General features: G+C 35.6%; 1 protein-coding gene across 1 annotated transcript; it reads left to right on the forward strand.

The window, feature by feature from the left end:
• Positions 1-811: 811 nt before the first annotated feature.
• On the forward strand, positions 812-15731 carry LOC140170487 (chordin-like protein 1). The gene is made up of 10 exons (XM_072193847.1): positions 812-878; positions 7268-7468; positions 8152-8297; positions 9175-9274; positions 9581-9787; positions 10426-10523; positions 11654-11756; positions 12423-12668; positions 13503-13616; positions 15106-15731. Exons 1-10 carry the CDS (start codon positions 812-814, stop codon positions 15291-15293), a joined length of 1470 nt encoding a protein of 489 aa, XP_072049948.1. The 3' UTR covers positions 15294-15731.

The raw sequence follows: 15731 nt of genomic DNA on the forward strand, positions 1-15731 counted from the left end.
TCCTGTCTTTGTTAATTCTAGAATATGACATGATGCCATCCAATGCCTCTGGCTGGAGTATACAGGACTACCAAATCGACTTGAAGCACTTTGACAGAACGGCGACAGTCCGCTATTGAAGACTACATGCCCCCACTGTTTCATTAATTCAGAGTGAATCGACTCTTCAAACTGAAGTGACTTCTCGGTCTGAATCACCGTGTATGCATGCATTCTCCTTTGGCATACTCATTCTTGGATATAACTTCACAAGCGCAACAACAACAGGAATAGCGTTACATTTTGATTGTCTACATCTGACCAATACAGAACTATAAAATTAATTAAAACGACGATAAATATCCGGAATGTTATCGATGAATATCCGGAATTGATGCGGTAACCTTACAACGCGGTAATGTTTTTTTCTCGTGAACAACTTAAGGATGTCCTTACTTACTTATACGACTTAAGGATCTAACACACCTGACTTATAATTTACCAAGGATATAATTATAAAACCGTATTTATGTGATTTCGTTGAACTGGTATTTACGGTGGTGCTGTAAGGAATATTTCTTCTGAGAAGTCGACTACTGATATCTGTTTGACAACCGACACCGTGAGCTCATGTACTCGGGATAAAGTTCACTTCTACGTAACTTTGGAATTATATGCAAGTGCAAGTGCAAATTGGATCGTGATTATAAAATCAACAATTTGGATATCAGTTTCTAGAGCCTGTATATCAACTCTTTGATCGGAACATTTGTACAGATAAAAAAAAATGTCATCTACGTGGATTTTACAGATGATAAACATTCTTGTAACCATGGAAATGGTTGTGTCATCTTCTATGGATGATATACTGGGTTTGAGTGGGAAACGACTCCAAATTGGTAAGTACATTAACTTGATGTTCTGATATTATTTTTCATTCATTATACAGTTAATTTTCACTAAAGAAGATGTCACTCAATCTGCACAATCTTAATATTGTGAATTTCCCCTACCATAACACAAGCCATAAGACTCAAACTTGTTTATTTTTGTTTGTACGTGTATATTAAAGCCCCATGCGGACACACGCTTGAGCCCTGATGGGACCAGGCTCAAACAAAATTGTATACAATTTACATTTTTCAAGTGAGAAATGTAGATTCATGTAAACGATGGCCTTCATGATCCTCGTTTTCACTGAATGATAATAATACAAGGGATATAAGGGTTTTTGTAGCCTGGCTAAGGCATTGTGTTTGAGCCTGGTCCCATCAGAACCCAAGTGTGTCTCCACACAGAGCGACCGTGTAAACAAAAAATTCAAATAAAATAATAGCTAACCATGACCGGATACTGTTTTGCGTTTGCTGGATAGGATATAGATAGCCTTCAATTCTCCAGACATTTTCCAAAAAATTTTTCGTATAGAATCACAATAAACTTTCAGCATACGGCTCTAAATTATTTAATTTTCTAAAGTTTAAAAGTTGCAGCGAAAATTATCATATCTTCTGAATCTAATTCTTTAAACTGAAATCCACGATAATTATTGTCTGTTTGTCAAGCCTTCATAACCTTAAAATGTATAAAATGCAACATATTATAAAAAAAAATGTACTGTAAAGTGTGCTGAGGCTTGTGGTTTTTTTTTTTTAAGTACAACTAGGAAACAAGTTAATGACTGAAATAACACAATTTCTCTTCCGTTTGAATTTGAAAACGAAATAATGAGTATTACTAGGAATTAATTGGGCATCGAATCGATGAGTTCGTTAGTTATCCTTCACTAAACACGACTCCAAAATTTAACACTATCTAGACGGTATAAACCAAACTAGAGGCCTTTTTACATGTTTTATGTTTCAGAATTTTACTCACTACCATTATTTGGTATGAAGTGGGAACAATATGCCTAGTTTATTAAGGTTTACTGACTCTTATACGCTCACCATGTTTTAAACCCTGGTAGAATCCGCGTGATATTAAACGAGCATGCATACAAAACTAACGTTTTAAAGTGTCTGTTCTGTTCGAGACCCCGCGAGGACAAAAAAAATCTGGATTATTTTCTGAAGTCGCTTAAAAATTGGTGATAAATTGGGGAAATGCACACAAACCAGATTATTTTCAAATAATTGACAAAATATGAAGAAATCTGAAAAGTTATACGTCTGTCTTTGAGTTCGCGTCTAAAATTCCTTTAATATTCAAGTTATTGCCCAGGCATAAATGGTTGAACAAAATTCATCAGGATCGGTAGAATAAAGTCAATCAAATGTTTCTTATTTCTGATCCAATAAATTGCACTTACTGTGTAGGCCTACGTTTCGATAACCACTCCGATATATTTAGAAATATCCAGGCATAAATACTTATAAAGATCGGTCTCTCTTGACATGAATATGTAGCTATAGCTATAGGGCTATAGCTTATTCATTTAAGGGGGTACTACACCCCTGTGGTAGATTTGTGACTATTTTTACATTTATCTCAAAAAAATAATAACACACTGGTAACAAAGTTATGTATATTATTGGGGCAAGGATTCCAATTACTACACTGAAATTTCAGTGCCTCAAGACAAGCGGTCCCGTATATATGATAAGAAATAAGGTACATCCTAGCGGTACCTTATTTCTTATCATAAATAACGAACTGCTTGTCTTGGGCCACTGAAATTCCAGTGTAGTAATTGGATTCCTTGCCCCAATAATATACGTAACTTTTGTTACCACTGTGTTATTAGTTTGTGAGAAAAATGCAAAAATAGGCACACATTTATCGAGGGGTGTAGTACCCCCTTAAGGGGTTAGTTAGTAAATATTGTAGTAAGTACAAAATTAATGACATGGGCAATACTTTGGGACTGATGATCACTACATGCCCCTTTAAAGAGTATAGCCAAACTGGCTTTTGAAGGAGACAGTTCGTTCAATAACGTATTTTTAGCTCGAATTTTACACAAAAAGGAAAACAATACAATTCTTTGATTCTTTTGTTTGTGATTAAATGCAGTCTGGTGTTACCGATTTACAAAACAATACCACTTGTTAGCCCGTGAAAAGGATATGGAATGTATTACAAACCAAAAACTTCAAAAATGATATCGATCAAATTTTACAAAGGAAATCATTTAGGTTATTCTTTGTCGTTTGTGTGAACATTACCGGTTACTTCATAAAAGTCAATAAAAAAAGTTTTGTAATCATTACGGCATTGAAGCAAAAGATTAAGGGCTCGGTCACCTACCTTTGCACAGTATTTTTTGTGGGATCTGAGAGCACATAAGACACACCAAATTGCATTATGAATACGAGGAATGTCCTTCTGATATCAAATAATTTAATTAATCTAGATTTTTTGAATACAAATAATATATAATTTGTAATAACACTATAATTTTATGGCAAATTATTAAAAATTAACATTTTTGACATATTTTTTGACCTTAAAATGCTGGGTCTTTTGGGGGAAAAGTTATATCTTCCAATAAAAAAGGTCCAAATTTCATATGAAGGTCGGCTCTTCCTCCCAGATAAATACACTTTAAGTTACATATCATTAGATTTAAAACGTTTACTTCACGGACTGTTAATGTCAAAAATGTCAATTTTTAACAATTTGTCATAAAATTTGTATTATATAGCGAATTTCAAAAATCTGAAAATATTTGATATCAGAAGGACATTCTTCGTATTCAGAATGCAATTTGGTGTGTTTGATGTGCTCTCAGGTCTCACAAAAATACTACGCAAATGTGTGTGACCGACCCCTTAAACAAAAAAATAAAATAAAATGAAATAGTTATGACATGTTTATTTCGGGATTTATTTGGCATATGAGGAGCGGGTTAGTATAGCCTATTCTTTATAATTTCAAAACTATGAGTAACTTTTACTATGCAGAGACTAAATTATGTTAGGCTTAAGGGGGTACTACACTCCTGGCCAATTTTGTGCCTATTTTTTGCATTTTTCTCAAAAATTATAGCTCATTGGTGATAAGTAAGATATGTATATTATAGGGGCAAGGACTACAACTACTGCACTGAAAATTCAGCAACTCAAGGCAAGTAGTTATTGATTTATTGATCAAATATTGGTTTTCCTCATTTTGACTGTACAATGTAACTCCACAACTGTTGTCTGTGTTGAAATAAAATTTCCAGCGCAGTAGTTGTAGTCCTTGCCCCTATGATATACATATCTTACTTGTCCCCAATGAGCTATAATTTGTGAGAAAAATGCAAAAATAGGCACAAAATTTAGCAGGGGTGTAGTACCCCCTTAATTAACATAAATAAATTAAAAAACATATTACCATGCTAATGTTTTCGGATTTGAGTTGACCATTTATAATAGTCTAGTCTAACCAACAAGATATATATTCTACTTTATAGTTTCATTTTGTAAATAAATATTTATTTATAATATCTTATATTATTGATTTGTTTATCTATAGTTGCTTAAATCATGCATACCATATTGCCAAAAAAACACTATTTGTCGCCAAAAACTGGAAGCAAACAGCCAAATTGGTAAGCAGCCGACAAAATGGTCAATTATGCATGCAACAAATTTAATTAAGTAAACTATTTTTGCTCAGGTATTTTTGTGAGTTTGATAATTACTATCTGTACCCAACTGATAGGGATGATCTTGTCACCTTTATCTATGTGCATATAGGCCTGTACTTTTGGTTTCACATCATCAAAATTAGTTAATTACGGACATCTCACCCATGGCAAGTTAGGGGTCAATAACACGCGTGGGATAAGGCCAGGTTTCCGAGACGCAACGGGTATGATAAAGCGACGCCGTAGCTAGCGAGATTATTGTCTCGTTTTGCGCGACAGGAAAACTCGCACCTATGACCCAAATATATAGGTACCCCGAAGTTGCCGTAGATTTTCTGTCTCTTTCTCATTGGTAATTGCTTACAGTGACTACAGAGTCCATAAAAGTTTCACTGGATCTGAACCAACAAGCACCACTATATATCTGTATTATCTGAACTATACTTAACAAGCAGACGCATGTATTTACGCGTAATCAGCTTAAAAAAAAAAAGCACAGGGAGCGCAGTGATTTATAGTGCGCTACGCACAGGCACAACGCCTAGACGTTGATCCACAAGCCTCAGCACACTTACACTTTGTCGCTGACCACTACGGCCCATATCGTTCCATAAACCATTTAACAACAAATCAGGGACTTTGCTGCTTCAAGAGCGCACACATATGGCCCTAGACATTCCACAAATACCCATCGCAACCAGGATCAGCTCCCCGAGTTTCGTACGGGTTACAACGAGACAATTAGCAGTTAGTTCCTTGTCCAGGGAAATTTCAAGCTAACTTTTTTTTTTCACGAGAGCGTCGAGGCAAAGGCCATGTAACTTCTCCCGATTATAGAAGGGAAAGAGTTCTAAACCAACAGGGGCTGATATATTAAACGGGAATTTAAACATTTTCATCCGTTCTGATTTTATGAGAATATATTTTTCCGAGGGCCAGTAGGCCTACATTTTTTTTATTAATTTTAACAAAAACTTAATTTCTTTTGAATCCCCCAACCACATGCACCCATTGCCTACATAGGCCTATTTATCGATCACTTATTGATCATGTTTATCAAATCAATTTTAATATCGCCATGCACAGATCAGAGTTCAAACAAGTATTAGGTTTAAAATCAAAACCTGAGCTACAGGACTACTCTCACCAAGATCAAACTGATGTGAAACAAAACACGCTTCTGAATTCACTAGATAATAGCATTTTCTTGGTAAACATACTTCAGGCATATATCATTGTCGCCATATCGGGAACATTATTTTATTATTACCATACTTCAAATTCAATGGTAGACCTAATCAGATCGAGAATTCAACATGCTCAATCACTATCATAACTATGTTACTGAGAAGTCTACTTTTGTTGATTTTATTAACATTGTTGACATTAAAATCTTAACAAAGTCACGAAAATACAATTAGATTAATTCAAATACCGGGAAACTATATGGCACTTGACTCACGTAGCCTAGACGTCCACACGACAGGTAACACTAGATCATTTAGGCCACATTCCTGCCCGATTTTAGGATATTGTTGCTTTAATTGTTTGATGTTTGAAATGAGTCAAGCGACCTTCTTTTTTATTTTATTATCGTCATCTATTTTATTATCATATTAAAACAAAAATAACTATAGCATGCTAATGCTTTCCCCATGCTTTCTAAACCCTTCCGCAGTCTACAACTATTATCAAACGTATTCTTTTTATTCGGGCCTGTAGTGTGTATTACTATTTATTCCAAAGAGATGAGACTTGGCTAAGTCTAATCTCTGGCGGATCCGCTAAACTTGGCACTGTGTGTTGGCACTCCCATAGTATTACTCCAGTGATGAAAAGGAGGGCGTGAATGCTATAGAAGAAAATTAAATATGGATGGATACAACAAAATATGCATATCCCTATACCTGTGGAGTCATCAGCTTTATTGACGGCGGAAAATTGTTAGGCCTATATCAGTAAATCTTATTGACTGGTTAACTTGGTATTGTTTGTTGACAATTTGATAATATTTCTCCAGTGATGAAAATAATGAATGAAATGAAATGACAAACATAGTTTGCACTAAACGTCATTTGAAAAAAATTTTTAAAGTCTTATCACACTGTATGCCTATATTGAATGTCTTACATGAATGTACAGCCCTTCTTGGTAATATTATCTTCCAACACTATCCTATTGAATAAAATACTTGTTGAAGTTCATTCACATAGACTTTCTGCTCACTCTTACTTCCATGCTGTCTCTTAGCCCTAAAGATAAAATACTGCTTCTTGTGTGCTTCCTGGCAAACCTATTGCAGGGATAGCACGGCCGAATGGTTATGAATATAATTATGATGCTTGCCTAAGTTGCCTTTGGTTCATATTAAAGGTCACAGGTTGCTGGGGTATTGACAAAATCTGTAAATCAGACTTCTGCCCCTCCCTCCCCCCATGGGTAATGAATCATTTGACTGATGAGAGTACTCTTGTCGTTTGGAGGGAACGTTAAGCTGTCGGTCCTGTGTGGATTAATAATGCCCACCTCTATTCAATCATATATATCACAGCCAGTTTCAAGAAGAGTAGGGTCAAAACTGCCCCTACCTATCCCGTACATCAACAAGAGAGCCCATATAATAAGCAATTATAGTCCTGATTAATGGCTACAAAGAAGTTTTCAATAAAACTAAAAAACAAATAAATTATAATGTATTTCTCTTCCCTCCAGATGTATGTGATTTTGGCGAGAGTCGATATTCAGTTGGCGAGACATGGCATCCTCATTTAAGACCACACGGTACCAACTACTGCATCAAATGTACTTGCTATAGTTACGGCCAAGTCAGATGTTCCAATACCGAATGTCCGGCATTGACCTGTGCTAATCCAAGACATGTTCCTGGCAAATGCTGTCCACAGTGTGAAAAAGGTAAGCTTATAGGCTTTGGGTGCATCACACTCACATATGACGACGGTATTAATGTAAGCAGTAGCATAGCAGAACTTTCCGGGAAGGGGGTCCGTAGGGGTAATTTCATCTCTTTCATTCCAATGACTTGGATCAGGAATTGCCTTATTTTGGCCGTCAACCTGTAAGTCTTTAGGCAGATGTACGCAACATGTATTTTGTGCAAGTGAAGATTGTCCCTGCCCCAACCAAGCCTACACATGGAGGCCATGTTAAATTACGTCCTCCTCCTCTTACAAACCCAGACCATGCACACACTGGCAGCTTTCATTTTGATATTCATGATAATGGTGTGACCATTCGGAAATGTATACATGTAGACTTACAGTTCTCTATGGTGGCACCCAAAATTTTTCTTGGGGAATGAGCATGAGGAGGGCAAGACAATTTTAGGGCCCCAAAATCCTAAAATTTGGGATTTTGGGCCTAAAAACTGGATATTTTGGTGTCAAATTTGTTCTTTTGACTGAAATACATCATGGAAGCTCAACCCCGTCTTCCATGCTCGAGCCAATTATATTCTGTTTACCCGTTTACAACTTTTTCATTGAACAAACTGGATCAGATAAAGAGATCATGTCAAAATAAAATCAAACTAGTTATGCCATACTCATCACAGTACCATTTTGAATTTCTCTCCACAGCAAACCAAAATAGGCCATCTACTCCATCACCGACATATCAACGTTGTCAATACCAAGAAAAGTATTACTCTCATGGAGAGCTATTCACAACAGAGGATATATTTCTAGCAAGACGGCGGGATCAATGTGTGCAGTGCAGTTGCTCGGTAAGTCTACCTATTAGATGCTGATGGAGATGGAAATGGAGATGAAGAAGAATATGGAAGGATGAAGGTGATGATGATGATGATGATGATGATGATGATGATGATGATGATGTTGATGATGATGATGATGATGATGATGATGATGATGATGATGATGTTGATGATGATGTTGATGTTGATGTTGATGTTGATGTTGGTGTTGATGTTGATGTTGATGTTGATGATGATGATGATGATGATGATGATGATGATGATGATGATGTTGATGATGATGATGATGATGATGATGTTGATGATGATGATGATGATGATGATGATGATGATGATGATGATGATGATGATGATGATGATGATGATGATGCTGAAGATGATGATGATGATGATGATGATGATGATGATGATGATGATGATGATGATGTTGATGATGATGATGATGATGATGATGATGATGATGATGATGATGATGATGATGATGATGATGATGACGGCATCAACAATGATTATGATGATAATGGTGGCGGTGGTAGTGATGACAATGAAGATGGAGATAAATGATGACAATAACACTGACGTAATGATAATGATAATGATAATGATGATAGTGACATTGATGATAATGATATGATGATGATGATACTGTCATGTTGATGACAATGACAACAATGACGATAGAGTATGACAGCAAGCAGTATTAGAAATTGCTGCATTTACCTTACTCGAGAAACTTTACTTTATAGCAACAAATGCAAGTTTTGCATTAGAGAGCATTTGAAACAACATTGAGCATGTGTGCTGTAGTAGCTACATGGAAATTATTCACCGCAACTTCAAATTTAATTACCTAATAAATAATCAGCATTTATTTTTTGTTTTCCAGGAAGGGAATGTGTACTGTGCACTGAAGACATGTCTTCCAACCCATTGTAGCAACCCAGTAGTGTTGCCAGACTCTTGCTGTCCTGTCTGCACCCCACAAGGTAAGCTGATGTTGCATGTAGTTTCTGCTTCCATCACTGTCAAAAATGCATGTGTATCCTAGACAGGTACAGAATTTCCAGTCATTTGTGACACAAATCAAGCTTGTCATGCTCAAAGGGAGTATAGATTCCAAATAGAGTCACCCCTTTAGGTAGCCCCATTTAAAATTCACACTCCCTCTGTAGAAGAATAAAGTTGTGTCTTCCATAGGGGGTGTATGGATTTCAACTGGAATTGCCAATTTGTGTGCTCTTTCAAATTCAATGTAAACACATGGTAAACACTAGTCATGTTTTCATCCACAGATACAGATATACATCTAGATGACCTAGATGCCAATTTAAATGACGTTGAGGCCGATCTTCATCAAATCATCCGGCCAGGTCCAGCTGATCTACCAGGGACTGGCTTGATCCCTGGAGATGGGGGGATTAGTGATGGTACAGCATCTGTCCTTACACAACTTGGATTTGGATCAGATAGAAACGATAGGGATCAAGGATTAAGTGAAGGTAAGGATTAAGATTAGGCTCATTGTACCTATCCCGGTTATGTGCTGAGGTGAACTGACTAGAAAAGGGGGAAATTTACCCCCGGCTTGAAACACTAGGACACAATCAACCAAAAGTTGTTCTTCCATTGGCATAGGCCACAACTGTCTAAATTTTGAATCATTTTAGCATTAAAATAGGCAGTCATTTCAGTAGTGGGTCAATGGTACAATTTAAAAAATGTCCACCTTGGCCCGGTGGCCCTTTCCCTGTGATAATATGCTTCTGTCTGAATCTATTAAATCAAATTCTACTATATCCAAATATGAGGAGTATAAAATTTAATGAGACCTGTAACAACACACTTCAAAAGCCACATCATCGCTCAGGCAGACCCCCCAAAAAAATCTTTTTTTTTTTTTACCCAAAAGTCCCATTTGCCAGCGTAGCGAGCGAAAAATAGAGGTTTAATGCCTTTTTGCTCAAAAAGGTCAAAATTTTGAAAAGAAAGTCCACATTTTCAAAATCTGCTCCAAGTCCACTTTTTCAAAATCAGCCCCCCCCCCCCAAATAAATAAATTCTGGTTACGGGCCTGTTATTGCTAATTATTCTCCATGTATGCTCATTAAAGGTTCTTGTACTCATCTTATTTTTTCAGTGTGTGAATCTAATGGTGACCTGTACTACGAAGGTCAAACATGGCATCCTACATTATTTCCATTTGGTACCATGAAATGCATCCTATGTACATGCAAGGTGAGAAGAAAAATATCTTATTATGTAATTTATATTGTCATATTTCCATTAAGGGTAGACGAGGTATTGGTGGTCGAAGCAACCAAAACAAATCGATTTTCATTATCTAAATCAATATATTATTGAAAAATAACACTTTGATCTTTTGCAAAAGTTCATTCTACAAATCATATGCTTTGAAAACTTGCTTAATTTATTTTTGCTAATGAGTTATCTAAGTTTTACAAAAGTGTTGTTGTTTCAGCCCTTTTTACAACATAACTCAAGATCCACAGGACCTACAAAAGTAATCTGTGATATTTAGATTCTTCTACAAGCTCACTATGAATTGAGTAATGCAAATTTTGCCAAAGCTCACTACCATTCGCAAGATGCTGTGAACTACCAAATCGCAACAGTTAAAACTTGTTGCTAACCTTAAAAAGGCAATTCATTGAACATCCAAGGAATATCAGCAACAAGCATCATCAAGTTAAAATATAGATCTGTAGGAAGTGAAGAAATTACTTCAAACAACTACATACAGATGGTTTAACTTTAAAAAATAAAGTGAATGATTTAATGCTGTTAAGCGTAAAGACTGGACTTCACCCACAAAACTCACATAAATATGTTCAGATAACGCGAAAGCGGCAAAATACCCTCAATTCATCAAATTACAGATTTTGTTACTTACATGAAATGAATACAATTCCACATTTGTTGGCAAACAAAAAGTCAAATAAAAACAAATATACATTTTTTTTAGATAAAAAGTATACATTTTACTACTTTCAGTACCACCTATAAACCAAGACAACCATAGCTTAATTTCTGAATATGATGTATAGACTGTAGTGTAGAAGGGGTGTGGTATATTGGGAATAAAAAAAATTGTTTGATTGGCGTAACAAAAAAAAAAAAATTCGGGTAGGTTGGTCGGCAATTAATTTTTTTTTTTTTACACACATGTTAAGCTGAAAATCCATTTTTGCAAAAAATAAGAAAAAAAATCTAGGGTCTGGCCTAATTTTAGGGTCGGTCGGGTTACACCAATCAAATAATTTTTTTAGGCCTTCAAATAATATTTGTTTGCATGCAACTTTCAAGAAAGCTTAATTTTAACCATGTCTCACTTAAAAATATTTCAGCGTGGTAATGCAGATTGTGGACGAGTGGAGTGCCCTCTGGAATCAAGTTTACCATGTGATAACCCTATTCAGATTCATGGACAGTGCTGCAAAACATGCCCTGGTAAGCAAATCTCCCTCATTGTGCAGGATGTGAGAGTGATGTGCATGTGGGAGGGGGTTATACATGCAGGAGGGTGTTAACAAGTCTGTTAAGGCTTAAAATAGGGCAATTGCATTATTTTTGGTGCAATTCACATATTTTGGCTCCAAATGCATTTCTTGCCATAGGGAAAAAATCTGTAAACAAATTTTTGCTATTTATAATTTTGTTTTTGCGGATTTGGAGACCTAAAAAGCCTAGGGCTACAATCATTCATGATAGATTTTTTAAAAAGTTTCGAACAAATTACAATTTTGTATCCAAAATGGGCAAATCTGTGATTTGTGTTTACTTCAGAATCTATTCAAGATATAGAAATGTGTACAAAACCAATGCGTTTTTATATCTTTAATAGATTTTGCATTTTTGGTGGGAAATCATATATTTTTGTGTTTTTTCAAAAATCGTGGTTCGCATATTTCTGGTAGGCATAGCTTAAAGTAAGAAATAAAACTCTGAGCCCATTTCAATGAAGAAAGAACCAGCTCACCACCTTGAAACAATCATTTTTGCTTGTTACAAATACTTTGATAAGAATTTTTCTGATATGAAACTATATATAACATGAAACAAGTATCAGATTTGCTTATAAATTTTCATTATCTAATTTTGTATGTTCCATTTCAGAAACCATCAGATTAACCGTGCATGATGGGATAGGTCAGAGTAGCGTTCTCTACACAGATAGCACACAAGATATACCATCACCCCACCTGTCACTATGCCTACGAAAGAGTGAAGACATTCTATTTTACCAATACAAAGTCACATCTGAGGCGGCAGCTACAAGGAGGGAGGGGTCATCTTTTGAATATGCAATAGAAGATTTAAAAACGGAAGAAATTGAGCTCCATGTATGGACAGTTTCACAAGGTAAGGCCTAAAAAAATTGTATGATTGGCCTAACCTGATCGACCCCCCAAAAAAAGTTACAAAAAAAAAATAATAATAATTTTCAAAAAAAAGAATTGAAAAAAAAATTAAATTAAATTAAATTTAAGAACAAAAATCCAAGGCCTTTATCAAATGCAATTTTGCAGCTTTAAAAGTAAAAAAAAAAAAAATTATTTATGTTACGAAAATCAAACAATTTTTTATGCTTAAATAATCCAGGCAAAGTATGTTTTAGGGTGAAATCAATGGGCACAAGGGATAGAAGATATCAGGCCCTTCCCAGAAACCATTGTAACATGTTACATCCCTGCAGTAAATCTTAGCCTCCTACATTCCTTAGTATACTGATTGAGCACAAAAAGCATTTTGTACACTCAAAACAAAAACAGTATCTTAAAAACACTCGACCTAACTTACCAAATAAAGTAAATTAAAGGGGTTTTTTTAAATTAACATTAATCAAACTTACCTAACATTACTGGTAGCGACTAACATAAGGTTCCCTGTCTTCATCACAGCAGTCATTTCTACTATCTATCCTGGAAGTTACTCTGGAATTAATATAATGCAAGTTTTTAGTATTCCATGCCTTAGAGATTTTTATTATTACTTTTTCCACCCTCTCAATATTTTGGCCCCTTCCATTGTGGCCCTGGTCCTGTGTGGTAAATCGAGCCCTGTATCTTAGTAAAACACCACCATGCTCATGGTGCTCTATCAGATAAAAATTAATTTCTTTGAAAATGTGACAAAAAATGTTTCTATCATTACTGTGTATCTATTAAAATGTTTTCATTAATTTGACTTTTGCAGATACAGGTGCAATAGAAGATTTCCAAATTGGTACTATATCACAAGAGTCCTTCAACAGGTTACAGGAACATGATAGATATGGGAAATATTACCTTGTTGGGGCCTCAACATCACGTAAGTACATCAACAGGGTTGCCAAACCCGCGATTTGGTAGCCCAATTGGGCCACTTTTGAAGATTTTTCCCACGACTTTTGACAATTTCCAGTCCCATAGAAACCAATGGTTAAGAAAAAATTTGGGCGACTTTTCAACATTGGCTCCCGCGATTTCCGGCAGTTTTCTGCCCCATTGAAACCAATGGTAAAGAGAAAAATTGGGTGACTTTTTGATTATTTGACCCGCCATTCGGGCTGAAATCTTTTGGCAACCCTGTACATCAAATGAATAGATTAGATGCAAACCATGATGTGTATTTTTGTCTTAACATTTTCAATGGGCTATTCCATTTAAAATACACACTACCCCTGTGGAAGATTTTGGAAATATCTTCCACAGGGGGAGTATGAATTGCAAATGAAATTAACACATTAGCAGCTCCCTTTGAAACTCACTCTCCCTAAGAGGAAGATTCAGTTGAATCTTGTTCAGAGGGTGTGTGAAATTCAAATGGAGCTGCCTAATGTGCTTATTCCATCTGAAATTCATACTCCTCAAGTGGCAGATATTTCCAAAATCTTCCACATGGGTAGTGTGTATTTCAACTGGAATAGTCCAATGTATTCATTGTATTGAGATATTTTTGTAATCACTTTAGAAGAGGCACTATTTAAGGTGGATGATGTATCAAAATTCATTCAAAAAAGAAATATGCACACTACAAGAAGTAAAATAACACTTTCAATATCATAGCAAGTGATAACAATAGCAAACAGCAGCAATGGCGAATATATCACATTTTGATTGGTACCCATCAGCTTTGTTGTCTAATGAAACACCTGCTTTTTCCAAATTTAATATCTTGACATTATTACTATTTATTGTTTAATGACCTTTTATGACAAACATTTACAAATAAGGTGGTCGTTATACAGTATTTTGGTGTAGCATTCTTGGCCATGCTCACTGGATACTGATGGGTACCAACCATTCTGATACACCATAAAGCAGCCACACACAATAATGAATGTCACTTTTCAGTGCTACTGTTTTCTTCAATTTTGAGAACTTTTCACTTGCAAAAAACTTGCATATCATTTTCAGCTATTTCTAAAAATTACACATATTGGGCTATTCCATTTAAAAAAAAGCTACACTACCCCTGTGGAAGATTTTGAAATATGTTCCACAGGGGGAGTATGTTTTTCAAATGTAATTGTCAGGGTTACTCATTTTGAAACCCATACTCCCCCTGTATTATGGCTTTACTTATATCTTCCACACCTGGAGTATTTCAAATGTAAGTTACCCAATTATTGTCTATTCTACTTAAAACTCATACTCCCTCTGTGGCACTTTAGCTAAATTTTCCACAGGGGTAGTGTGGATTTTAAATGGAATAGCCCATTTTCACCCTTTCAAGAGGAACACTTATCCCGAGATGTTAAGTCATTCTAAATAATTAGTGAAAAATATTAACAAAATTTTCTTTCTCACTTACACAGATCGACTCCGGAAGTTAAAGCGCAAAGAACGCAAAATCCAGGAAACGTGTACAAGAAACTGCTTACGAAGAATATCCACAGTAACTAAACCGCTGAAGGTGCGCACAATTGTCCAATCGGCCGACTGCAGCAGTTCGTCGATACACACAGCTAAACAGAAAGGAAAACGGAGCAGTAGATCAGGGTAGTGAATAACGATGTCAAATCGATTTCTAGATCTTTCATTTAGACTTTTATTTATATGCAATGTATATAGTTATTTTATTACATGTATATGAAAACAGGGTATTATTCATACAATGAAATTGTGATATATTGTACTTACATTGTTATTTTAATGTTTACAAGAAGTGCTCCACAAGATGATGATGAGGATATAATTCCTTCCTCCAGATTTTTTTTTCAGTTACGAAAGCAAGTCTTTTGTATTGGGATGTATTCATACTGCAGATATCTCAAAGTAAATCATTAATTGCACACATAATTGCACACATAATTGCACACATCTGCATGCTGTGTCAGAGATGCCACTCAGTTTCACTCAAAAAAACCTGAAACTGGTGAAAAAACCTGAAAAAGCATGTGAATGCATGGCCAAGAAGCCCCAAAACGGGGTGAAAATAAAT

Source organism: Amphiura filiformis, chromosome 14 (assembly GCF_039555335.1).
Source record: "Amphiura filiformis chromosome 14, Afil_fr2py, whole genome shotgun sequence".
Lineage (NCBI taxonomy): Eukaryota > Metazoa > Echinodermata > Ophiuroidea > Amphilepidida > Amphiuridae > Amphiura > Amphiura filiformis.